Genomic DNA, 26,121 nt, shown 5'->3' with positions numbered 1-26,121 from the left:
AAATATTCTTAAATCAAGATGCATTTACTAGATCAGTAAAATAAATGACACAAGATAAATAAGGTGAGAGAAATAATCTTATTTCTGATTGAATTCTTGTTTCCGTCCCAAACAGAAATAACATTATTTTTCTCACCCCATTGGCAGATCATTTTGCCTGTTTTAAGCAAAAACTCTCTTAATTTTGATTTGATTTTTAAGAAAACAAGAACAAATATCTTATTAATTTTTAGATATTTAGACTGGAAACAAGACAAAATGACTGAGTAAGAAGAGTCATTCTTGTCTACAACATGGCTAAGGCTGATTCTGTACCAGAAACATCCACTGAAGAGAGTCTTGGGTTGCTCTAAAAGTCTGTCCCCAGTGTGATAATGCATTAGGACACAGATGAAATGGGGTTGTGTGGCGAGCCCATCTGGGTCAGAACCTTGTCCAGCCACTGTAAGGGCCCATGCAGGTGAATCTCGATCCAGCAGGGGGTGCTAGTGACGTCCTGCCGGTGGTACTCCGCTCCCCAGCCCTGAGAACAGAAGACAACATCCTCAATACAGCATTAAACACGCTTTAAAACTACAATAACACATATTTGCAATTCCCTAGCAGCAGCAAAATGCAAACTAGTTTCAAAAACTATTTTGCAATTCCAAGTCATTCATAAAGTACAAAACTGATTCCAAAAAAGTTTGGACATTGTACAAATTGTGACTAAAAAAGGAATGCAATAATTTACAAATCAATCTATCTACTTATGTTTTATTCACAACAGAATATAGATTACATGTCAAATGTTGAAAGTGAGACATTTTGAAATGTTGTGCCAAATATCGGCTCATTTTGGATTTCATGAGAGCTACACATTCCAAAAATGTTGGTACAGGTGCAATAAGAGGCCGGAAAAGTTAAATGTACATAAGGAACAGCTGAAGGACCAATTTGCAGCTTATTAGGTAGACTGACAACATGATTGGGTTTTCTCTCGGCCAAGGCTCATTTAAAATGGACTGTGGCAAAGTGGAAAACTGTTCTGGGGTCAGACGAATCAACATTTGAAGTTCTTTTGGGAAAACTGGGACGCCATTCGGACTAAAGAGGACAAGGACAACCCAAGCTGTTCTCAGCGCTCAGTTCAGAAGCTGATGTCTGATGGTCTGGGGTTCATGAGTGTGTGTGGCATGGGCAGCTTACACATCTGGAAAGGCCATCAATGCTGAAAGGTCTATCCAAGTTCTAGAACAACATCTGCTCCATCCAGACGGCGTCTCTTTCAGGGAAGACCTCGCATTCTCCAACATGACAATGCCAGACCACACACTGCATCAATTACAGCATCATGGCTGCGTAGAAGAAGGATCCGGCACTGAAATGGCCAGCCTGCAGTCCAGATCTTTCACCATTAGAAAACATTTGGCGCATCATAAAGAGGAAGATGCGATAAAGAAGACCTGAGGCAGTTGAGGAGCTAGAAGCCTGTGTTAGACAAGAATGGGACAACATTCCTATTCCTAAACTTGAGCAGCTCGTCTCCTCAGTCCCCAGACGTTTGCAGACTGATATAAAAAGAAGAGGGGATGACACACAGGGGGAAACATGGCCGTGTCTCAACTTTTTTGTGATGTGTTGATGCCATGAAATTTAATATCAACTTATTTTTCCTTTAAAATTATAATTTTTCTCAGTTTAAACATTTGATATGTCATCTATGTTGCATTCTGAATAAAATATTAAAATGTGAAACTTCCACATCATTGCATTCTGTTTTTATCCATCATTTGTACAGTGTCCCAAATGTTTTGGAATTGAGTTTGTATTTCAACATAGAACGATCAATTGTCTATGTGTGTGCATGCATACACATCAAGCAGGAATGATTGTACGTCGTGTCAGTAACCGGAGAACTCTGGGATCTGAAGCGTTCTGGCAGAGCGACATCCATGAAGCGGCAAGCCAAAGATTAGAATAACTACACATTAAGCTTGCATAGCAACACTTAGAAGATTTTCTATTTGAAACTAAGAGAGCTGGTGACTGACACTGATGTTGGAGGTAATAAAGTTGACAACAGTTTCATAAACCAAAATGTAGATTTAGATTGTTGTATTGTGCAAAAAACACATTTTTATAGGGAAAATGTCAATATTTACAACTCAACCGCAGCAGAGAAAGAGATTTTAACTCCAAAATATACAGCCATGTCTGGAAGTACTTTGGATTTTGGTTGGTAGGAGGTAAAATCGTTGAGCCGTGAGATAAAGTTGTATGCAAGCTATGCAAGGCACAGTTTTATTTAACGTTACACAGAAGCATTACTAAAGTGTAGGCTACTGTACTGATATTACATGAATAAAGGATAAATGCACTGCTTCCACTGGTGTGATTATTTACCGTTTCATATCAAGGAAAAATTCCATGTCTTGACATGTTCCGATATAAGCCTGTTCAACTTGACATGTTCCGATATAAGCCTGTTCACCTTGACATGTTCCGATATAAGCCTGTTCACCTTGACATGTTCCGATATAAGCCTGTTCACCTTGACATGTTCCGATATAAGCCTGTTCACCTTGACATGTTCTGATATTAGCCTGTTCAACTTGACATGTTCTGATATAAGCCTGTTCACCTTGACATGTTCCGATATAAGCCTGTTCACCTTGACATGTTCCGATATAAGCCTGTTCACCTTGACATGTTCCGATATAAGCCTGTTCACCTTGACATGTTCCGATATAAGCCTGTTCACCTTGACATGTTCTGATATTAGCCTGTTCAACTTGACATGTTCTGATATAAGCCTGTTCACCTTGACATGTTCCGATATAAGCCTGTTCACCTTGACATGTTCCGATATAAGCCTGTTCACCTTGACATGTTCTGATATAAGCCCGTTCACCTTGACATGTTCTGATATAAGCCTGTTCACCTTGACATGTTCTGATATAAGCCTGTTCACCTTGACATGTTCCGATATAAGCCTGTTCACCTTGACATGTTCCGATATAAGCCTGTTCACCTTGACATGTTCTGATATAAGCCTGTTCACCTTGACATGTTCTGATATAAGCCTGTTCACCTTGACATGTTCCGATATAAGCCTGTTCACCTTGACATGTTCTGATATAAGCCTGTTCACCTTGACATGTTCAGATATAAGCCCGTTCACCTTGACATGTTCCGATATAAGCCTATTCACCTTGACATGTTCCGATATAAGCCTGTTCACCTTGACATGTTCCGATATAAGTCCGTTCACCTTGACATGTTCAGATATAAGCCCGTTCACCTTGACATGTTCAGATATAAGCCCGTTCACCTTGACATGTTCCGATATAAGCCTATTCACCTTGACATGTTCCGATATAAGCCTGTTCACCTTGACATGTTCCGATATAAGCCTGTTCAACTTGACATGTTCCGATATAAGTCCGTTCACCTTGACATGTTCCGATATAAGTCCGTTCACCTTGACATGTTCCGATATAAGCCTGTTCACCTTGACATGTTCTGATATAAGCCTGTTCACCTTGACATGTTCAGATATAAGCCTGTTCACCTTGACATGTTCCGATATAAGCCTGTTCACCTTGACATGTTCCGATATAAGTCCGTTCACCTTGACATGTTCAAATATAAGCCCGTTCACCTTGACATGTTCCGATATAAGCCTGTTCACCTTGACATGTTCCGATATAAGCCTGTTCAACTTGACATGTTCCGATATAAGCCTGTTCACCTTGACATGTTCCGATATAAGTCCGTTCACCTTGACATGTTCCGATATAAGCCTGTTCACCTTGACATGTTCAAATATAAGCCCGTTCACCTTGACATGTTCCGATATAAGCCTGTTCACCTTGACATGTTCCGATATAAGCCTGTTCAACTTGACATGTTCCGATATAAGCCTGTTCACCTTGACATGTTCCGATATAAGTCCGTTCACCTTGACATGTTCCGATATAAGCCTGTTCACCTTGACATGTTCTGATATAAGCCTGTTCACCTTGACATGTTCTGATATAAGCCCGTTCACCTTGACATGTTCCGATATAAGCCCGTTCACCTTGACATGTTCCGATATAAGTCCGTTCACCTTGACATGTTCAGATATAAGCCCGTTCACCTTGACATGTTCAGATATAAGCCCGTTCACCTTGACATGTTCCGATATAAGCCTGTTCACCTTGACATGTTCCGATATAAGCCTGTTCAACTTGACATGTTCCGATATAAGCCTGTTCACCTTGACATGTTCTGATATAAGCCTGTTCAACTTGACATGTTCTGATATAAGCCTGTTCACCTTGACATGTTCTGATATAAGCCTGTTCACCTTGACATGTTCCGATATAAGCCTGTTCACCTTGACATGTTCCGATATAAGCCTGTTCACCTTGACATGTTCTGATATAAGCCCGTTCACCTTGACATGTTCTGATATAAGCCTGTTCACCTTGACATGTTCCGATATAAGCCTGTTCACCTTGACATGTTCCGATATAAGCCTGTTCACCTTGACATGTTCCGATATAAGCCTGTTCACCTTGACATGTTCTGATATAAGCCTGTTCACCTTGACATGTTCTGATATAAGCCTGTTCACCTTGACATGTTCTGATATAAGCCCGTTCACCTTGACATGTTCCGATATAAGCCCGTTCACCTTGACATGTTCCGATATAAGTCCGTTCACCTTGACATGTTCAGATATAAGCCTGTTCACCTTGACATGTTCCGATATAAGTCCGTTCACCTTGACATGTTCTGATATAAGCCTGTTCACCTTGACATGTTCCGATATAAGCCTGTTCACCTTGACATGTTCCGATATAAGCCTGTTCACCTTGACATGTTCCGATATAAGCCTGTTTACCTTGACATGTTCTGATTTAAGCCCGTTCACCTTGACATGTTCAGATATAAGCCTGTTTACCTTGACATGTTCTGATATAAGCCCGTTCACCTTGACATGTTCAGATATAAGCCTGTTTACCTTGACATGTTCCGATATAAGCCTGTTCACCTTGACATGTTCCGATATAAGCCCGTTCACCTTGACATGTTCCGATATAAGCCTGTTCACCTTGACTTGTTCCGAAATAAGCCTGTTTACCTTGACATGTTCCGATATAAGCCTGTTTACCTTGACGTGTTCCGATATAAGCCTGTTCACCTTGACGTGTTCCGATATAAGCCTGTTCACCTTGACGTGTTCCGATATAAGCCTGTTCACCTTGACATGTTCCGATATAAGCCTGTTCACCTTGACATGTTCTGATATAAGCCTGTTCACCTTGACATGTTCTGATATAAGCCTGTTCACCTTGACATGTTCCGATATAAGCCTGTTCACCTTGACATGTTCCGATATAAGCCTGTTCACCTTGACATGTTCTGATATAAGCCTGTTCACCTTGACATGTTCCGATATAAGCCTGTTCACCTTGACATGTTCCGATATAAGCCTGTTTACCTTGACATGTTCTGATATAAGCCCGTTCACCTTGACATGTTCCGATATAAGCCTGTTTACCTTGACATGTTCTGATATAAGCCCGTTCACCTTGACGTGTTCCGATATAAGCCTGTTCACCTTGACATGTTCCGATATAAGCCTGTTCACCTTGACATGTTCCGATATAAGCCTGTTCACCTTGACATGTTCCGATATAAGCCTGTTCACCTTGACATGTTCTGATATAAGCCTGTTCACCTTGACATGTTCCGATATAAGCCTGTTCACCTTGACATGTTCCGATATAAGCCTGTTTACCTTGACATGTTCTGATATAAGCCCGTTTACCTTGACATTTTCAGATATAAGCCTGTTTACCTTGACATGTTCTGATATAAGCCCGTTCACCTTGACATGTTCGGATATAAGCCCGTTCACCTTGACATGTTCTTATATAAGCCTGTTCACCTTGACATGTTCTGATATAAGCCTGTTCACCTTGACATGTTCTGATATAAGCCTGTTTACCTTGACATGTTCTGATATAAGCCTGTTCACCTTGACATGTTCCGATATAAGCCTGTTCACCTTGACATGTTCCGATATAAGCCTGTTCACCTTGACATGTTCCGATATAAGCCCGTTCACCTTGACATGTTCCGATATAAGTCCGTTCACCTTGACATGTTCAGATATAAACCCGTTCACCTTGACATGTTCCGATATAAGCCTATTCACCTTGACATGTTCCGATATAAGCCTGTTCACCTTGACATGTTCCGATATAAGCCTGTTCAACTTGACATGTTCCGATATAAGCCTGTTCACCTTGACATGTTCTGATATAAGCCTGTTCAACTTGACATGTTCTGATATAAGCCTGTTCACCTTGACATGTTCTGATATAAGCCTGTTCACCTTGACATGTTCCGATATAAGCCTGTTCACCTTGACATGTTCCGATATAAGCCTGTTCACCTTGACATGTTCTGATATAAGCCCGTTCACCTTGACATGTTCTGATATAAGCCTGTTCACCTTGACATGTTCCGATATAAGCCTGTTCACCTTGACATGTTCCGATATAAGCCTGTTCACCTTGACATGTTCCGATATAAGCCTGTTCACCTTGACATGTTCTGATATAAGCCTGTTCACCTTGACATGTTCTGATAAAAGCCTGTTCACCTTGACATGTTCTGATATAAGCCTGTTCACCTTGACATGTTCTGATATAAGCCTGTTCACCTTGACATGTTCCGATATAAGCCCGTTCACCTTGACATGTTCCGATATAAGTCCGTTCACCTTGACATGTTCAGATATAAGCCTGTTCACCTTGACATGTTCAGATATAAGCCCGTTCACCTTGACATGTTCTGATATAAGCCTGTTCACCTTGACATGTTCCGATATAAGCCTGTTCACCTTGACATGTTCCGATATAAGCCCGTTCACCTTGACATGTTCCGATATAAGCCTGTTCACCTTGACATGTTCCGATATAAGCCTGTTCACCTTGACATGTTCCGATATAAGCCCGTTCACCTTGACATGTTCCGATATAAGCCTGTTCACCTTGACATGTTCTGATATAAGCCCATTCACCTTGACATGTTCTGATATAAGCCTGTTCACCTTGACATGTTCAGATATAAGCCTGTTCACCTTGACATGTTCCGATATAAGCCTGTTCACCTTGACATGTTCTGATATAAGCCTGTTCACCTTGACATGTTCAGATATAAGCCTGTTCACCTTGACATGTTCCGATATAAGCCTGTTCACCTTGACATGTTCCGATATAAGCCTGTTCACCTTGACATGTTCCGATATAAGCCTGTTCACCTTGACATGTTCTGATATAAGCCCATTCACCTTGACATGTTCTGATATAAGCCTGTTCACCTTGACATGTTCAGATATAAGCCTGTTCACCTTGACATGTTCCGATATAAGCCTGTTCACCTTGACATGTTCTGATATAAGCCTGTTCACCTTGACATGTTCCGATATAAGCCTGTTCACCTTGACATGTTCCGATATAAGCCTGTTCACCTTGACATGTTCTGATATAAGCCTGTTCACCTTGACATGTTCTGATATAAGCCTGTTCACCTTGACATGTTCCGATATAAGCCTGTTTACCTTGACATGTTCTGATATAAGCCCGTTCACCTTGACATGTTCCGATATAAGCCTGTTTACCTTGACATGTTCTGATATAAGCCCGTTCACCTTGACGTGTTCCGATATAAGCCTGTTCACCTTGACATGTTCTGATATAAGCCTGTTCACCTTGACATGTTCCGATATAAGCCTGTTCACCTTGACATGTTCTGATATAAGCCTGTTCACCTTGACATGTTCCGATATAAGCCTGTTCACCTTGACATGTTCCGATATAAGCCTGTTTACCTTGACATGTTCTGATATAAGCCTGTTCACCTTGACATGTTCTGATATAAGCCTGTTCACCTTGACATGTTCCGATATAAGCCTGTTTACCTTGACATGTTCTGATATAAGCCCGTTCACCTTGACATGTTCCGATATAAGCCTGTTTACCTTGACATGTTCTGATATAAGCCCGTTCACCTTGACGTGTTCCGATATAAGCCTGTTCACCTTGACATGTTCTGATATAAGCCTGTTCACCTTGACATGTTCCGATATAAGCCTGTTCACCTTGACATGTTCTGATATAAGCCTGTTCACCTTGACATGTTCCGATATAAGCCTGTTCACCTTGACATGTTCCGATATAAGCCTGTTTACCTTGACATGTTCTGATATAAGCCCGTTTACCTTGACATTTTCAGATATAAGCCTGTTTACCTTGACATGTTCTGATATAAGCCCGTTCACCTTGACATGTTCTGATATAAGCCCGTTCACCTTGACATGTTCTTATATAAGCCTGTTCACCTTGACATGTTCTGATATAAGCCTGTTCACCTTGACATGTTCTGATATAAGCCTGTTTACCTTGACATGTTCTGATATAAGCCTGTTCACCTTGACATGTTCCGATATAAGCCTGTTCACCTTGACATGTTCCGATATAAGCCTGTTCACCTTGACATGTTCCGATATAAGCCCGTTCACCTTGACATGTTCCGATATAAGTCCGTTCACCTTGACATGTTCAGATATAAGCCCGTTCACCTTGACATGTTCCGATATAAGCCTATTCACCTTGACATGTTCCGATATAAGCCTGTTCACCTTGACATGTTCCGATATAAGCCTGTTCAACTTGACATGTTCCGATATAAGCCTGTTCACCTTGACATGTTCTGATATAAGCCTGTTCAACTTGACATGTTCTGATATAAGCCTGTTCACCTTGACATGTTCTGATATAAGCCTGTTCACCTTGACATGTTCCGATATAAGCCTGTTCACCTTGACATGTTCCGATATAAGCCTGTTCACCTTGACATGTTCTGATATAAGCCCGTTCACCTTGACATGTTCTGATATAAGCCTGTTCACCTTGACATGTTCCGATATAAGCCTGTTCACCTTGACATGTTCCGATATAAGCCTGTTCACCTTGACATGTTCTGATATAAGCCTGTTCACCTTGACATGTTCTGATATAAGCCTGTTCACCTTGACATGTTCTGATATAAGCCTGTTCACCTTGACATGTTCTGATATAAGCCTGTTCACCTTGACATGTTCCGATATAAGCCCGTTCACCTTGACATGTTCCGATATAAGTCCGTTCACCTTGACATGTTCAGATATAAGCCTGTTCACCTTGACATGTTCAGATATAAGCCCGTTCACCTTGACATGTTCTGATATAAGCCTGTTCACGCCTGTTCACCTTGACATGTTCTGATATAAGCCTGTTTACCTTGACATGTTCTGATATAAGCCTGTTCACCTTGACATGTTCCGATATAAGCCTGTTCACCTTGACATGTTCTGATATAAGCCTGTTCACCTTGACATGTTCTGATATAAGCCTGTTTACCTTGACGAAGCTCATCCTGATGGTGCACATCTTGGTGAGTTCGTACACCGCCTCGAAGCCGTGGCTGACGGATTGGGACAGCAGCTGAGCGAACAGCTGGTTGTTGAAGATCTTTAGGCTGCATCCGCTCGGGATCTTGCAGACGGTGCTGGGATGGAAACCGTGCTGGTGGTTACAGTTCCGACTCTGCACGAAGATACTGCTGTCGCTCAGACACTCCGCATACACTTCCCCTCCGACGTAATACAGGTGCACTCCTACAGCACACACAGGAGAGGGTTAAAGAGGGCTAATTAGGCATGCACGATAATATTTTTTGGGGCCGATACCGATTTTAACCAACAATTATTGGTCGATACCGATATTTGTCACTTGCTCTCTTATTTGAAATGTCACACTGCAAAAAAAATGCTTTTCTTACTTAGTATTTTTGTCTTGTTTCTAGTCAATATATCTAAATATAATATCTAAAAATGCTGAATTTTTCACGCTATAGCTGATTTTTCACGCTATAGCTGATTTTTCACGCTATAGCTGATATGCCAATGGTTGTAAATTGATCAAAATTCGTCCGATACATTGGTGCTTCCCTAGTTAAAATCATGAATGACAAATCAAAATCCATTTGTCCCCAAACATAAAGTGGCTTATATATTGCAAAGTCCACCAAACCCCAGAAATCATTACCCAGCATTCATCATGTTTTATCACAGGCCAAGCTGAAGCCGTAATAATCTCCTGAAGCATCCTGATCTGGCGTTCTTCCCACCAGGGTCTTTCACATGTCTGTGTGTGTGTGTGTGTGTGTGTGTGTGTGTGTGTGCTGTAACCTATGGTAACGCTTCATGCCTGTCCAACACTGGCACGGAGACGCTCATGCAGCAGTCTGAGAAAAACCAACATTTGCCCAGATGGACTCGATGGGTCTGACTGGAGCTATAAACACGTCTAGCGAGAGCCATTTTCCTTTCCATTACTTCCTCTTGGAATTGCATCAACTGATCACACTGCAAAAAATGCTCTTCTTACTTAGTATTTTTGTCTTGTTTTGGGAAAAAATAACTCAAAATGAAGAGAGTTTTTGCTTAAAATTCTTAAAATTCCTATTCTTTTTATAATTGTTTTAGTTTACCTTTGTTCTTATCTTTGGTTATTGTTTATTTTATATGTTCTTTTGAGTTGAATATGATGAGTGAAAACTGGGTTTGATGGAAATAGTAAGTTTGACAATAAGGTTTGAGTATGTGTAAATCTGTGGAGGGTATGATGAGTGAGTAAGGGTTTAACAAGAAGGTTCCTGAGTAAAAATCAGGGAATAGTGATTAAAATGGATGTTATGAACGTGTTTGAGAAAGAAATGAAGGAGAGGTGCTCTAATAAAGATGGTACATGTATGTAGGCTGTAAACTGAAGAATGTTTGTTTTTATATCAGACCATTATTGTGGATCTGACCATTTTATTTTATTTTATCTTATTTTTTTTAATTATTATATATTTTTTTTTATTACTATTATTATCTTTACGACTGTTTTAACAATGCTTGTTTTTAATTTTTTATTCGTCCATATGGTATTCTTTTTTTTTTCTCATGCATTTGTTACCACTGTTTTAATTCATTTCTATGTAAAGCACTTTGAATTGCCATTGGGTATGAAATGTGGTTGGGGCTGCTGACCTTTGCCGATGTGTCTGTGAGTGTGCTCTATGGTGGAGTTGGGGCTGCTGACCTTTGCCGATGTGTCTGTGAGTGTGCTCTATGGTGGAGTTGGGGCTGCTGACCTTTGCCGATGTGTCTGTGAGTGTGCTCTATGGTGGAGTTGGGGCTGCTGACCTTTGCCGATGTGTCTGTGAGTGTGCTCTGTGGTGGAGTTGGGGCTGCTGACCTTTGCCGATGTGTCTGCGAGTGTGCTCTATGGTGGAGTTGGGGCTGCTGACCTTTGCCGATGTGTCTGCGAGTGTGCTCTATGGTGGAGTTGGGGCTGCTGACCTTTGCCGATGTGTCTGCGAGTGTGCTCTGTGGTGGAGTTGGGGCTGGTGACCTTTGCCGATGTGTCTGTGAGTGTGCTCTATGGTGGAGTTGGGGCTGCTGACCTTTTCCGATGTGTCTGTGAGTGTGCTCTGTGGTGGAGTTGGGGCTGCTGACCTTTGCCGATGTGTCTGTGAGTGTGCTCTATGGTGGAGTTGGGGCTGCTGACCTTTGCCGATGTGTCTGCGAGTGTGCTCTATGGTGAAGTTGGGGCTGGTGACCTTTGCCGATGTGTCTGTGAGTGTGCTCTATGGTGGAGTTGGGGCTGCTGACCTTTGCCGATGTGTCTGCGAGTGTGCTCTGTGGTGGAGTTGGGGCTGGTGACCTTTGCCGATGTGTCTGTGAGTGTGCTCTATGGTGGAGTTGGGGCTGCTGACCTTTGCCGATGTGTCTGCGAGTGTGCTCTGTGGTGGAGTTGGGGCTGGTGACCTTTGCCGATGTGTCTGTGAGTGTGCTCTATGGTGGAGTTGGGGCTGCTGACCTTTGCCGATGTGTCTGCGAGTGTGCTCTGTGGTGGAGTTGGGGCTGGTGACCTTTGCCGATGTGTCTGTGAGTGTGCTCTATGGTGGAGTTGGGGCTGCTGACCTTTGCCGATGTGTCTGCGAGTGTGCTCTGTGGTGGAGTTGGGGCTGGTGACCTTTGCCGATGTGTCTGTGAGTGTGCTCTATGGTGGAGTTGGGGCTGCTGACCTTTTCCGATGTGTCTGTGAGTGTGCTCTGTGGTGGAGTTGGGGCTGCTGACCTTTGCCGATGTGTCTGTGAGTGTGCTCTATGGTGGAGTTGGGGCTGCTGACCTTTGCCGATGTGTCTGTGAGTGTGCTCTATGGTGGAGTTGGGGCTGCTGACCTTTGCCGATGTGTCTGCGAGTGTGCTCTATGGTGAAGTTGGGGCTGCTGACCTTTGCCGATGTGTCTGCGAGTGTGCTCTATGGTGGAGTTGGGGCTGCTGACCTTTGCCGATGTGTCTGTGAGTGTGCTCTATGGTGGAGTTGGGGCTGCTGACCTTTGCCGATGTGTCTGTGAGTGTGCTCTATGGTGGAGTTGGGGCTGCTGACCTTTGCCGATGTGTCTGCGAGTGTGCTCTATGGTGGAGTTGGGGCTGCTGACCTTTGCCGATGTGTCTGTGAGTGTGCTCTGTGGTGGAGTTGGGGCTGCTGACCTTTGCCGATGTGTCTGTGAGTGTGCTCTATGGTGGAGTTGGGGCTGCTGACCTTTTCCGATGTGTCTGTGAGTGTGCTCTATGGTGGAGTTGGGGCTGCTGACCTTTGCCGATGTGTCTGTGAGTGTGCTCTATGGTGGAGTTGGGGCTGCTGACCTTTGCCGATGTGTCTGTGAGTGTGCTCTGTGGTGGAGTTGGGGCTGCTGACCTTTGCCGATGTGTCTGTGAGTGTGCTCTGTGGTGGAGTTGGGGCTGCTGACCTTTGCCGATGTGTCTGCGAGTGTGCTCTATGGTGGAGTTGGGGCTGCTGACCTTTGCCGATGTGTCTGCGAGTGTGCTCTATGGTGGAGTTGGGGCTGCTGACCTTTGCCGATGTGTCTGTGAGTGTGCTCTATGGTGGAGTTGGGGCTGCTGACCTTTGCCGATGTGTCTGCGAGTGTGCTCTGTGGTGGAGTTGGGGCTGCTGACCTTTGCCGATGTGTCTGTGAGTGTGCTCTATGGTGGAGTTGGGGCTGCTGACCTTTGCCGATGTGTCTGCGAGTGTGCTCTGTGGTGGAGTTGGGGCTGGTGACCTTTGCCGATGTGTCTGTGAGTGTGCTCTATGGTGGAGTTGGGGCTGCTGACCTTTTCCGATGTGTCTGCGAGTGTGCTCTATGGTGGAGTTGGGGCTGCTGACCTTTTCCGATGTGTCTGTGAGTGTGCTCTGTGGTGGAGTTGGGGCTGCTGACCTTTGCCGATGTGTCTGTGAGTGTGCTCTATGGTGGAGTTGGGGCTGCTGACCTTTGCCGATGTGTCTGCGAGTGTGCTCTATGGTGAAGTTGGGGCTGGTGACCTTTGCCGATGTGTCTGTGAGTGTGCTCTATGGTGGAGTTGGGGCTGCTGACCTTTGCCGATGTGTCTGCGAGTGTGCTCTGTGGTGGAGTTGGGGCTGGTGACCTTTGCCGATGTGTCTGTGAGTGTGCTCTATGGTGGAGTTGGGGCTGCTGACCTTTTCCGATGTGTCTGCGAGTGTGCTCTATGGTGGAGTTGGGGCTGCTGACCTTTTCCGATGTGTCTGTGAGTGTGCTCTGTGGTGGAGTTGGGGCTGCTGACCTTTGCCGATGTGTCTGTGAGTGTGCTCTATGGTGGAGTTGGGGCTGCTGACCTTTGCCGATGTGTCTGTGAGTGTGCTCTATGGTGGAGTTGGGGCTGCTGACCTTTGCCGATGTGTCTGCGAGTGTGCTCTATGGTGAAGTTGGGGCTGCTGACCTTTGCCGATGTGTCTGCGAGTGTGCTCTATGGTGGAGTTGGGGCTGCTGACCTTTGCCGATGTGTCTGTGAGTGTGCTCTATGGTGGAGTTGGGGCTGCTGACCTTTGCCGATGTGTCTGTGAGTGTGCTCTATGGTGGAGTTGGGGCTGCTGACCTTTGCCGATGTGTCTGCGAGTGTGCTCTATGGTGGAGTTGGGGCTGCTGACCTTTGCCGATGTGTCTGTGAGTGTGCTCTGTGGTGGAGTTGGGGCTGCTGACCTTTGCCGATGTGTCTGTGAGTGTGCTCTATGGTGGAGTTGGGGCTGCTGACCTTTTCCGATGTGTCTGTGAGTGTGCTCTATGGTGGAGTTGGGGCTGCTGACCTTTGCCGATGTGTCTGTGAGTGTGCTCTATGGTGGAGTTGGGGCTGCTGACCTTTGCCGGTGTGTCTGTGAGTGTGCTCTGTGGTGGAGTTGGGGCTGCTGACCTTTGCCGATGTGTCTGTGAGTGTGCTCTATGGTGGAGTTGGGGCTGCTGACCTTTGCCGATGTGTCTGTGAGTGTGCTCTATGGTGGAGTTGGGGCTGCTGACCTTTTCCGATGTGTCTGCGAGTGTGCTCTGTGGTGGAGTTGGGGCTGCTGACCTTTGCCGATGTGTCTGCGAGTGTGCTCTGTGGTGGAGTTGGGGCTGCTGACCTTTGTCGATGTGTCTGTGAGTGTGCTCTGTGGTGGAGTTGGGGCTGCTGACCTTTGCCGATGTGTCTGTGAGTGTGCTCTATGGTGGAGTTGGGGCTGCTGACCTTTGCCGATGTGTCTGCGAGTGTGCTCTATGGTGAAGTTGGGGCTGCTGACCTTTGCCGATGTGTCTGCGAGTGTGCTCTATGGTGGAGTTGGGGCTGCTGACCTTTGCCGATGTGTCTGTGAGTGTGCTCTATGGTGGAGTTGGGGCTGCTGACCTTTGCCGATGTGTCTGTGAGTGTGCTCTATGGTGGAGTTGGGGCTGCTGACCTTTGCCGATGTGTCTGCGAGTGTGCTCTATGGTGGAGTTGGGGCTGCTGACCTTTGCCGATGTGTCTGTGAGTGTGCTCTGTGGTGGAGTTGGGGCTGCTGACCTTTGCCGATGTGTCTGCGAGTGTGCTCTATGGTGGAGTTGGGGCTGCTGACCTTTGCCGATGTGTCTGTGAGTGTGCTCTATGGTGGAGTTGGGGCTGCTGACCTTTGCCGGTGTGTCTGTGAGTGTGCTCTGTGGTGGAGTTGGGGCTGCTGACCTTTGCCGATGTGTCTGTGAGTGTGCTCTGTGGTGGAGTTGGGGCTGCTGACCTTTGCCGATGTGTCTGTGAGTGTGCTCTGTGGTGGAGTTGGGGCTGCTGACCTTTGCCGATGTGTCTGCGAGTGTGCTCTGTGGTGGAGTTGGGGCTGCTGACCTTTGCCGATGTGTCTGTGAGTGTGCTCTGTGGTGGAGTTGGGGCTGCTGACCTTTGCCGATGTGTCTGTGAGTGTGCTCTATGTTGGAGTTGGGGCTGCTGACCTTTGCCGATGTGTCTGTGAGTGTGCTCTGTGGTGGAGTTGGGGCTGCTGACCTTTGCCGATGTGTCTGTGAGTGTGCTCTGTGGTGGAGTTGGGGCTGCTGACCTTTGCCGATGTGTCTGCGAGTGTGCTCTATGGTGGAGTTGGGGCTGCTGACCTTTGCCGATGTGTCTGCGAGTGTGCTCTGTGGTGGAGTTGGGGCTGCTGACCTTTGCCGATGTGTCTGTGAGTGTGCTCTATGGTGGAGTTGGGGCTGCTGACCTTTGCCGATGTGTCTGCGAGTGTGCTCTATGGTGGAGTTGGGGCTGCTGACCTTTGCCGATGTGTCTGCGAGTGTGCTCTGTGGTGGAGTTGGGGCTGCTGACCTTTGCCGATGTGTCTGCGAGTGTGCTCTGTGGTGGAGTTGGGGCTGCTGACCTTTGCCGATGTGTCTGCGAGTGTGCTCTGTGGTGGAGTTGGGGCTGCTGACCTTTGTCGATGTGTCTGTGAGTGTGCTCTGTGGTGGAGTTGGGGCTGCTGACCTTTGCCGATGTGTCTGCGAGTGTGCTCTATGGTGGAGTTGGGGCTGCTGACCTTTGCCGATGTGTCTGCGAGTGTGCTCTGTGGTGGAGTTGGGGCTGCTGACCTTTGCCGATGTGTCTGTGAGTGTGCTCTGTGGTGGAGTTGGGGCTGCTGACCTTTGCCGATGTGTCTGTGAGTGTGCTCTATGGTGGAGTTGGGGCTGCTGACCTTTGCCGATGTGTCTGTGAGTGTGCTCTATGGTGGAGTTGGGGCTGCTGACCTTTGCCGATGTGTCTGCGAGTGTGCTCTATGGTGGAGTTGCGGTTGACGTTGGACAGTAACCCGAGGCAGAAGCGGGTCTTGTTGTTGGAGGGATCGGTGAAGCCGTCCACGAGGATGCTCCGAGATGAGGCGTGGAACGTTTCTCCAACCCGATTATTGAGCTCGTAATAGGCCACAGAGCACCAGAACTCCGGCTCCTCGTAGCACACCGGCCTCAGGTCTGCAGGAGAAGCACACAAACATCAGCAGTATTCAGCCCTCATATGCAGTTTAATGATACGGTGTAACGATGACGAGTGACGATTCGATATCACCATGCGGAACTCAATAAAATGATTATCTAAGTTATTTAACTAAATATGCAAATAAAATTAATTAATTAGGTCTTATTTAAATCCAAATTTGCCCATTGGCCGCTGTCCATCATGGCCTCCTAATCATCCCCCTATAATGATGGGCGCAATCACTCGGTCTCCTCTCCACCAATCAGCTGGTGTCCAGGTGATGCTGCACACTGGTGGTGGCTGAGGAGATTCCCCCTTCTATATGTAAAGCGCTTTGGGTGCCTAGAAAAGCGCTATATAGATGTAATGAATTATTTATTATTTATATATATATAGACTGTAATGTCACTGAAACTCTCATTTTTCCCCCTCAGGCATTCTCTCTCCTGGTGCTCCCGCTATTAATGCTCTATTCATATAGGAATAAAACATCTAAAATGCTTTAAACAATCATGCTACTGAAGCTAATGTGCTCTGGTGATTTAAATGATGTTTGTGCTTTGACTGTGAGGTGTGTGTGCGCTTCAGATGATCAGGGCAAGCCGTCACAGCTCTAATCGCAGGAAAGCTCGTCAGAATGACCGCTAGCCTCAAACTGGAAATGTTCAGCTCATCCAAGAATTTTAATTTAGCATTTACTCTCTCGTGTTGACACACACACACACACACACACACACACACACACACACACACACACACACACACACACACACACACACACACACACACACACACCTCGGTGAGGGGCGGACAGGATGAGTTTGTTGGGGTTGTTCTCTCTGGGCTTCAGCTCCTCAGCGTTCTCCATCAGACTATAGGGCGGAGGCGGCGTCTCTGCTGCAACAACACACTCCGTCAATGTGTGGAATTCAGCTGATTGTGTGTGTGTGTGTGTGTATGAGAGAGAGCGAGAGAGAGAGAGTGTGTGTGTGTGTGTGGGGGGGGGCATGTTTTTGTGTGTGTGTGTGTGTGTGTGTGTGTGTGTGTGAGTGTGAGTGTGTGATGGGTAGGTTTAGGGTGTGATGGGTAGGTTTAGGGGCAGTGTGTGTGTGTGTGATGGGTAGGTTTAGGGGCAGTGTGTGTGTGTGTGTGGGGGGGGGGCATGTTTTTGTGTGTGTGTGTGTGTGAGTGTGTGATGGGTAGGTTTAGGGTGTGATGGGTAGGTTTAGGGGCAGTGTGTGTGTGTGTGTGTGATGGGTAGGTTTAGGGGCAGTGTGTGTGTGTGTGTGTGTGTGTGTGTGTGTGTGTGTGTGTGTGTGTGTGTGTGATGGGTAGGTTTAGGGGCAGTGTGTGTGTGTGTGATGGGTAGGTTTAGGGGCAGTGTGTGTGTGTGTGTGTGATGGGTAGGTTTAGGGGCAGTGTGTGTGTGTGTGTGTGTGTGTGTGTGTGTGTGTGTGTGTGTGTGTGTGTGTGTGTGTGTGATGGGTAGGTTTAGGGGCAGTGTGTGTGTGTGTGTGTGTGTGTGTGTGTGATGGGTAGGTTTAGGGGCAGTGTGTGTGTGTGATTGGTAGGTTTAGGGGCAGTGTGTGTGTGTGTGTGTGTTTGTGTGTGTGATGGGTAGGGTTAGGGGCTGTGTGTGTGTGTGTGTGTGTGTGTGTGTGATGGGTAGGTTTAGGGTGTGTGTGTGTGTGTGTGTGTGTGTGTGTGTGTGTGTGTGTGTGTGTGTGTGTGTGTGTGTGTGTGTGTGTGATGGGTAGGTTTAGGGGCAGGGGCAGTGTAGGGGGATAGAAAATACGGTTTGTGCAGTATAAAAATCCTAAAACATGGAAACATGGAAACCCATAAAACATGGAAACACTACATGTGTGTGTGTGTGTGTGTGTGTGTGTGTGTATGTGTGTGTGTTTGTGTGCATGTACCTGTGGTCTGGTAGGGACTGGAGCTGGGCGAGCTGTGAGCCGGAGACTGGAGAGCCGGATGAGGATCTCCTCCGGATGGGAACGAGCTGTGATTGACCGGAAAGGATTGTGTGTGTGTGTGTGAGAGAGAGTGTGTGTGTGTGTCGGGTCTGGAACTGGGCGAGCTGTGATTGGCTGGGAAGGATTGGGGAAAGCTGGCGTTGTGAGGCATCAGAGGCTCGCTGAGAGAAGTACTCCGGAACTGGGCCAGCAGACTGTGCTGAGGGTTAAACTCACTGTGGCGAGGCACCAGCACTGGAGGGAGAACTGGGAGAACAACACGCACACACACACACACACACACACACAAGGATATAATCAGGATTGCAGGGCTCCACATTAACACTTGTCAGCAGTGTTTGAATGAATCGGTTGAATCAAAAATTCAATGACCTGTTTGTAAACGACTCCCTCATTCTTGAATGAATCAGTTGTTTGAATGAATCGTTTGACTCAATGACTCACTCATTAAGACTCACCTGCTGCCACCTACTGGTGCTTTAGTTTCATATGCTTGGTAACAGCCCTATAGTCTAATTCTGATTTAATGTATAGATCAAATTTAAGAATATAATATACAACCAGAAGCATACCCTATATTTAATAAGATTAGGGGGAAAATGCCCTTTATAAAAGGTAAAAATATCACAAATATGCAGATTTAAAATACCCTCACCTAAAGGATTATTAGGAGCACACACTAATGCTGTGTTTGACCCTTTCTCCTCCAGAACTGCCTTAATTCTCCGTGGCATTGATCAACAAGCTGCTGAAAGCATTCTTTAGAAATGTCGGCCCATATTGATAGGAGAGCGTCTTGCAGTTGATGGAGATTTGTGGGATGCACATCCAGGGCACGAAGCTCCCGTTCCACCACATCCCAAAGATGCTCTATTGGGTTGAGATCTGGGGACTGTGGCGGCCATTTTAGTTCAGTCAACTCATCGTCATGTTCAAGAAACCAATCTGAAATGATTGGAGCTTTGTGACATGGTGCATTATCCTGCTGGAAGTAGCCATCAGAGGATGGGGACATGGTGGTCATAAAGGGATGGACATGGTCAGAAACAATGCTCAGGTAGGCCGTGGCATTTAAACGATGCCCAATTGGCACTAAGGGGCCTAAAGTGTGCCAAGAAAACATCCCCCACACCATTACACCACCACCACCAGCCTGCACAGTGGGAACAAGGCATGATGGATCCATGTTCTCATTCTGTTTATGCCAAATTCTGACTCTACCATCTGAATGTCTCAACAGAAATCGAGACTCATCAGACCAGGCAGCATTTCTCCAGTCTTCAACTGGCAAATTTTGGTGAGCTTGTGCAGATTGTCGCCTCTTTGTCCTATGTGTAGTGGAGATGAGTGGTACCCGGTGGGGTCTTCTGCTGGTGTAGCCCATCCGCCTCAAGGTTGTGTGTGTTGTGGCTTCACAAATGCTTTGCTGCATACCTCGGTTGTAACGAGTGGTTATTTCAGTCAAAGTTGCTCTTCTATCAGCTTGAATCAGTCGGCCCATTCTCCTCTGACCTCGAGCATCAACAAGGCATTTTCTCCCACAGGACTGCTGCAGACTGGATGTTCTTCCCTTCTCACACCATTCTTTGTAAACTCTAGAAATGGTTGTGTGTGTAAATCCCAGTAACTGAGCAGATTGTGAAATACTCAGACCGGCCCGTCTAGCACCAACAACCATGCCACGCTCAAAACGGCTTAAATCACCTTTCTTTCCCATTCTGACATTCAGTTTGGAGTTCAGGAGATTGTCTTGACCAGGACCACACCCCTAAATGCACTGAAGAACTGCCATGTGATTGGCTGATTAGATAAGTGCATTAATGAGAAACTGAACAGCTGTTCCTAATAATCCTTTTGGTGAGTGTTTTTAAAACACACACACAAATCTAACTTTTTTCCGGACAAGCTAATTTTTTATTCAGACAAGTAAATGACCGATTTACTTGTCCGAAGGAGAAGCACATGAACAAGCTTAATGTTGAACCCTGTAATCAATACGGAAGAAATGAGAAGGAGTGTGTGTGTGTGTGTGTGTGTGTGTGTGTGTGTGTGTGTGTGTGTGTGTGTGTGTGTGTGTGTGTGTGTGTGTGTGTGTGTCCGCACCTGGCGTCTCCACGCGCCGGTAATGATAGGGGTTGATGCAGATCTCCTTCTGCTTGGACCCGAATGGGAACTGGCAGCAGTCGAGGGCTTTGAGCTCGTGATGGGACTGTAGGTCCGGCCATCGCCACACTCGGCAGTAGATGACGTGAGGAAGGCCCTTCCGGTGTGAGACCTGCAGTCGGCCATCCAGCGAGCGGGCGATGGTCACACACACACTGGGCTGGCCCGGGCAGCTCAGGGCCTTCTCCAGGTCCTCCATCGCTCCTTTCTTCTTCTTCAGCTTCTTCACCAGCGAGTCCACAGCCTTCTCCGCCCACTTCTCCTCCTCATCCCCCTGCTTCCAGCCCAGGAGCCGCTTCACCGCCGGACTGGTGAAGGAGAAGAGCGACGTGATGGAGCTGGAGGAGTGCATTATGGGATGCGTTCGCCAGTCTGGGGAGAGAATTGTTAAAGGCACAATATGTAAGATTTATTTATTGCAATACCCATAATCCACTAGAACAGCGTTCTATATTGTGTTGACTTTATTAAGCCAAATATTTCAAAGAATGTGTAAATCCAGAGAAATCCTCAATTGTAGAGGTCGACCGATAGTGTCTTTTACCGATACCGATAGCTAGGTCGGACTGCACTTGCCGATAACCGATTCATCGATTGATTGTTTTTTTAAAAAGATACTAGATTAAAAAATAATAATAAATAAAAAAACATAATACAAGTAAAACAGTACTGAACCATGAAAATGTGCTAAATTGCATATGTAAATATAAATATATTAAAACGAGAAGTTCTGAACAGAAAACATTCTACAGAAAATAACTAAAACATAGGGCTGGGCGATATGGCCCAATAAAAAATCACAATATAATTTTCCATATCAGTCGATATCGATAAAAATCACGATAAATGTAAAATCTTTATTTCTTTAAAGTTTAAAGGCATATTTTTCTCCTGAGTGAAAGATGTAGAAGCAGACAGTTCACTGCGGTGTTAAACTATCCTTTATTGTCAAAACATGACAAACACTTCTCAAACTGGTGAACAATTTATTACAACTGAGGTAGATTTATTTATTAAAATCTTAACTGTGACCAGCACTATATATCAATAATATCATTATAATTGTGTAAGTAGTAAAACACCTAAAATGCAAACGGGCAAAAAAAATGAATCGAACTGTTCTTATCGTTTATTCGAGGAAAATTATATTGTGATAATTATCGTTATCGTTTTATCTCCCGGCCCTACTAAAACATTAAAATATTCCAAATAAATGTTCCTTTAGCTATGACCTATAGAAGCATGTATTATTTGTCCTCTAGAGGCTGCTCTCGCGCTATATTACGCTAGCAGACCCTTCTCAGCCGCTCCGCAACAACCGGAAAAACTATCGGTATTGATTTTTGCTGATAACCGATTGTTCCACCAATCAGATATCGGTGCCGATTAAATCGGTAAAATCGGTCGACCTCTAGTCATTTGTAACCAGGACACGGCCCGTGTGTATCAGTGACATCATCATCATCATCATCATCATCATCATCCGGTGTTATTGTGCAGTAACCATGGCAACACTATTAGGGGTGTAAGAAAATATCGATACACGTGAATATCGCGATATTATGTTTGGCGATATTGTATCGATTCTCAAAAACGCTGTATCGATATTTATATATTTATTTATTTACATCCAAGATTCGTGGCTTTGTGTTCGGTTTAAACCACAGACTGTATAACACCCGACCGCTAGATGGCAGTGTTATCTCAGAACGCATAACGGACGCGGAGCCGGAGAAGCGCAAGGTGAAAGTGCATCGCTAGTGTTTAGATTAGCAGACCCAGCTCTCGACGATAGCATTATTCCGCTCCTGGAGTACACAGAGCTGAAGTGTGGACTCATTTTGGCTTCAACTAAAAAGAAGCCACTAAGGAAATCGACAAGAATCTTTTTGTTTGCAAAATAGGCCAAATTATAATCTAATCCTCGGGAAACACATTAAAACAGCGAGCTCGCTTAACATCCTGACGTCACCCGCGCTGCTGAGAAGCGTTTCGATAGAATGTCCCGCACGCTTTCCTCTCCGTAACAAAATAAACACACTCCAAAACTGACAGCGGTGGCAGGAGAACGAAAGATAACAGCGATGTGGATATGATGACCAGCTGTGCAGCTCAGTTCTTGAAATAGCACTTTATACAATAGACTGCTTTATAGAAAACAGCTTTAGGCCCCGATCACACAGAACGTGTTTTTCAGGTTCGAAAACGCGAGGCGCACTGCACTCCCTTTTTTGGTCGGCGTTTTCTCATTCAGAAATGAGCAGTGCGCTTTAATGTTTCTAGGCAACCCCCGAATCACCTGACCTGTCAGTCAAATCAATGTAACGGTCAACACAACGGAAGGCCCGCCGCTTCCTTCATTCGATTGGACAACAGAACATAAGCGCGATGATGTTGTGCGCTTTTCCGCTCAGAGTTGACTTTTTTTCAACCTCATGCGCTCGGAGCGCTCCTTCAGAAACGCGAGGCGCAGCAAGCGGTTTAAACGCGAGGCGCCCAGGGCGCATAAGCAGCGCGCACAACGCTCTCTGCCAAACGAAACCCATTCAAAAAAGGCTTCTCGCTGCAAAAACGCGTTCTGTGTGATCGGGGCTGCTGTGTTAAATATAAAACAAACAGTCATTCAGTCATGGAATGGACTGCACTTCCTGCTGTTAAATAGCCACTGCTATACTGTGAACCTTTAAAACATTTACACATAAAGAATCCTGCCGTCACTTTACATTTCCCTTAACTTAGATTGCACATTGCATATGATTAGTGTTATAAATTATACTGTATTAATTAAATAAAATACTTTGTCTCGTGTTTTAGGCTTATGGTTGTGTTCTTTATTCTTTCAAATTATAAAAAACAAAAACACGCAAAAAAGAAATATTGCAATATATCGTATCGTAACCCCTGTATCGTGATACGTATTGTATCGCCAGAGTCTTGGCAATACACAGCCCAAAACACTATCACCGCTTTATTATCTGATGTGTTTTATTAGACACTGTTTGGATCATTGATGGACAGAAGCTAATGATTGTTCTCCAGCTCAGCACAGTTAGTCTTCTTGTTTAAATCTGCTGTTGTTGATTTACCGCTCAGAGTGCCGTGTTTTACCGCCTGATATGATCTCGCTCACCGCAGTGTCAACAAGCGGCTCAGAGTAGCGTTATAACATCACTCAGATGTGTGTGAGAGGATAAAACAGCGCTGCGTTACACACACACACACACACACGAGTGGAAGAAGCGGAAGCGCTTGCAGCAGAATATTAGCTCCGCCCACTCAAGACTCAAGACACGCCCCTGTTCTGAATAATTACATACTGTGCCTTTAACCCTTAAAGACCGAAACAGCCGCCCGCGGCTAAAAATAACTATCGTTCTAAAATGTTTAATAACTTTTTAACCGCTAATCCAATCTGTATGCTGTAAACTGCACAGTAAAGAGGAGAATCTCCGCTTCCCATAGGTATAATATGTCTCGCGATTGATCATTCAGAGGCTCCATAGTCAGCGTGGATGCGTCATCAAAATATGCAGCATTGATTTGTCCAAGAAACACACGTGGGTTGTTCCCCTGAGCCAAACAGATTTTTTTTTTTTTATTAGTCCCACACCCCTGTGCCCAGATTCGTTGAAACTTTCATCAACTCAACCAATAAACACAGTGTTTGGTCTTTTGAACCACGAATCACGTTTCTCTGAAAAATGAATGTGGGTGTGAATTTGCATGCATCATGAAACCAAACAGTAATAAACGCGTGCAAAGCGCTCGCTCTCAGAGCACAGCCAGTATATTTCTCTATTAGTATGTAGTTTGTGTTTTACACATTTTCACTCTTATATTTTCCTCAATTAGTGTTTGAGAAGATTATGTGCAGAGAGGTTGAAATGTCCGTTTATGAAAATAGCCGCCCACATGTAAAAGTAGCCTCAGTATATTTTATTTCACGGTTTCTTGTCACAACTTGATGTATTGTTTGCGTTTGTTGTTCATAAATAAAAAAATGTATTATATATTTTAATACAATTATATATATATTGTATATGTTTGTGGGATTGAATTAGCATTAGAAAATACAATCATTTGAAAAATACTGACCTAAAACTATGCTATTTTTAAGCTTAATGAAGCTAAATGTCACAATTTTACAAAATATAAGTTTGTAGTTTGTCCTGCTGATTTTGTGGTGAAGTCTGACGTGTTCGTGAGATTGACTGCATCGGGGCTTGGTCACCACATGTATGATCGGAGTATGTTCGTGTGTTATTGCTGAGGTCAAAGGTCACCGCCGGAACATGAGCTGCTGAAATCAAAGCCTGAGCGTCGGACAGCAGAGCGCCATCTTTGGCCAATCAGGCTGCAGCACACCCATCCCTACAGCAAACATCATCCCAGATCATAGAGCGGTGTGTGTGTGTGTGTGTGTGTGTGTGTGTGTGTGTGTGTGTGTGTGTGAGTGTGTGTGTGTGTGTGTGTGTGTGTGTGTGTGTGTGTGATGGGTAGGTTTAGGGGCAGTGTGTGTGTGTGTGTGTGTGTGTGTGTGTGTGTGTGTGTGATGGGTAGATTTAGGGGCAAGGGCAATGTGTGTGTGTCTTTGTGTGTGTGTGATGGGTAAGTTTAGGGGCAGGGGCAGTGTGTGTGAGTGTGAGTGTGTGTGTGTGTGATGAGTAGGTTTAGGGGCAGGGTGTGTGTGTGTGTGTGTGTGTGTGTGTGATGGTTAGGTTTAGGGGCAGTGTGTGTGTGAGTGTGTGTGTGTGATGGGTAGGTTTAGGGGCAGGGTGTGTGTGTGTGTGTGTGTGTGTGTGTGTGTGTGTGTGTGTGTGTGTGTGTGTGTGTGTGTGTGTGTGTGATGGTTAGGTTTAGGGGCAGTGTAGGGTGATAGAAAATACAGTTTGTACAGTGTAAAATGACTGCTATGGAAAGTCCCCACAATTCACAAAAACGCAACGTGTGTGTGTGTGTGTGTGTACCTGGCGTCTGCCAGTCTGAGAGCTGAGATAGGCTTAATCACCAGCTCCCCCGCACACGCGCGCGCGCACACACACACACACACACATCTATTGCACTTGGTTTCCTTTAAGAAATGTTAAAATGTTGCACTTATTTTTTTATTTATTTCAAAGTATTGCAGGTAAACACACTGTCACGTATCAGCATCAGTGGCATCATCGGCGTCGCGCGCGTCACGCAGCCTCCGCTCATACGGGCGGACGCAACAAGTTAACGGGAACAATAAAACCGTCAAGATTAAATAATTATTTTATCATTTATAAATGTTACTTTTTAAGTCCTGAAATAAATCGTAAATAATATCAGAAGTGGTGTATATAACTTATCAAATGTTTTATTCCTTACCTTATTTTCGTGACGAGTCGAAGAACATCCGCGCGGTCGGTAATTCCGCCAAACAAGCGGAACGCGGAGTCTCGCGCCGATCGGAGGTGAAGCTCGCGCGTGTTTGGATGCGCGCGACCGGCGTCAGTCTGACTGGAGCCTCAGCGCCTGCGTGCGGATCCATCCGCCGCTCCTGGAACTGTCCCAGCCGGACGATCCTCATCCTCATCCCGGTCAGGAGAGCGGGACTGCTGAGGGA

The 26,121-nt window shown here is 45.4% G+C and overlaps 1 protein-coding gene across 2 annotated transcripts; it reads right to left on the bottom strand.

The window, feature by feature from the left end:
- Positions 1–287: 287 nt before the first annotated feature.
- Positions 288–26,121, bottom strand: smad9 (SMAD family member 9). Of its 2 annotated transcripts, none has more exons than XM_067432589.1 (7): positions 25,884–26,121; positions 20,472–20,903; positions 18,309–18,614; positions 17,185–17,283; positions 16,164–16,385; positions 9,444–9,700; positions 288–523 (listed from the first exon to the last, which is right to left on the bottom strand). In XM_067432589.1, the coding sequence occupies exons 2-7, from the start codon at positions 20,881–20,883 to the stop codon at positions 380–382; spliced, it is 1,440 nt and encodes a 479-aa protein (XP_067288690.1). In that variant the 5' UTR covers positions 20,884–20,903; positions 25,884–26,121; the 3' UTR covers positions 288–379. The 2 variants fall into 2 exon arrangements, with proteins under 2 accessions (XP_067288690.1, XP_067288689.1); XM_067432588.1 differs by having other exon boundaries at positions 17,185–17,286; positions 25,884–26,114.

Source organism: Pseudorasbora parva, chromosome 23, assembly GCF_024679245.1.
Source record: "Pseudorasbora parva isolate DD20220531a chromosome 23, ASM2467924v1, whole genome shotgun sequence".
Lineage (NCBI taxonomy): Eukaryota > Metazoa > Chordata > Actinopteri > Cypriniformes > Gobionidae > Pseudorasbora > Pseudorasbora parva.
The sequence above is the reverse complement of the archived record's forward strand: the minus strand, read 5'-3'. Positions and strand labels throughout refer to the sequence as shown.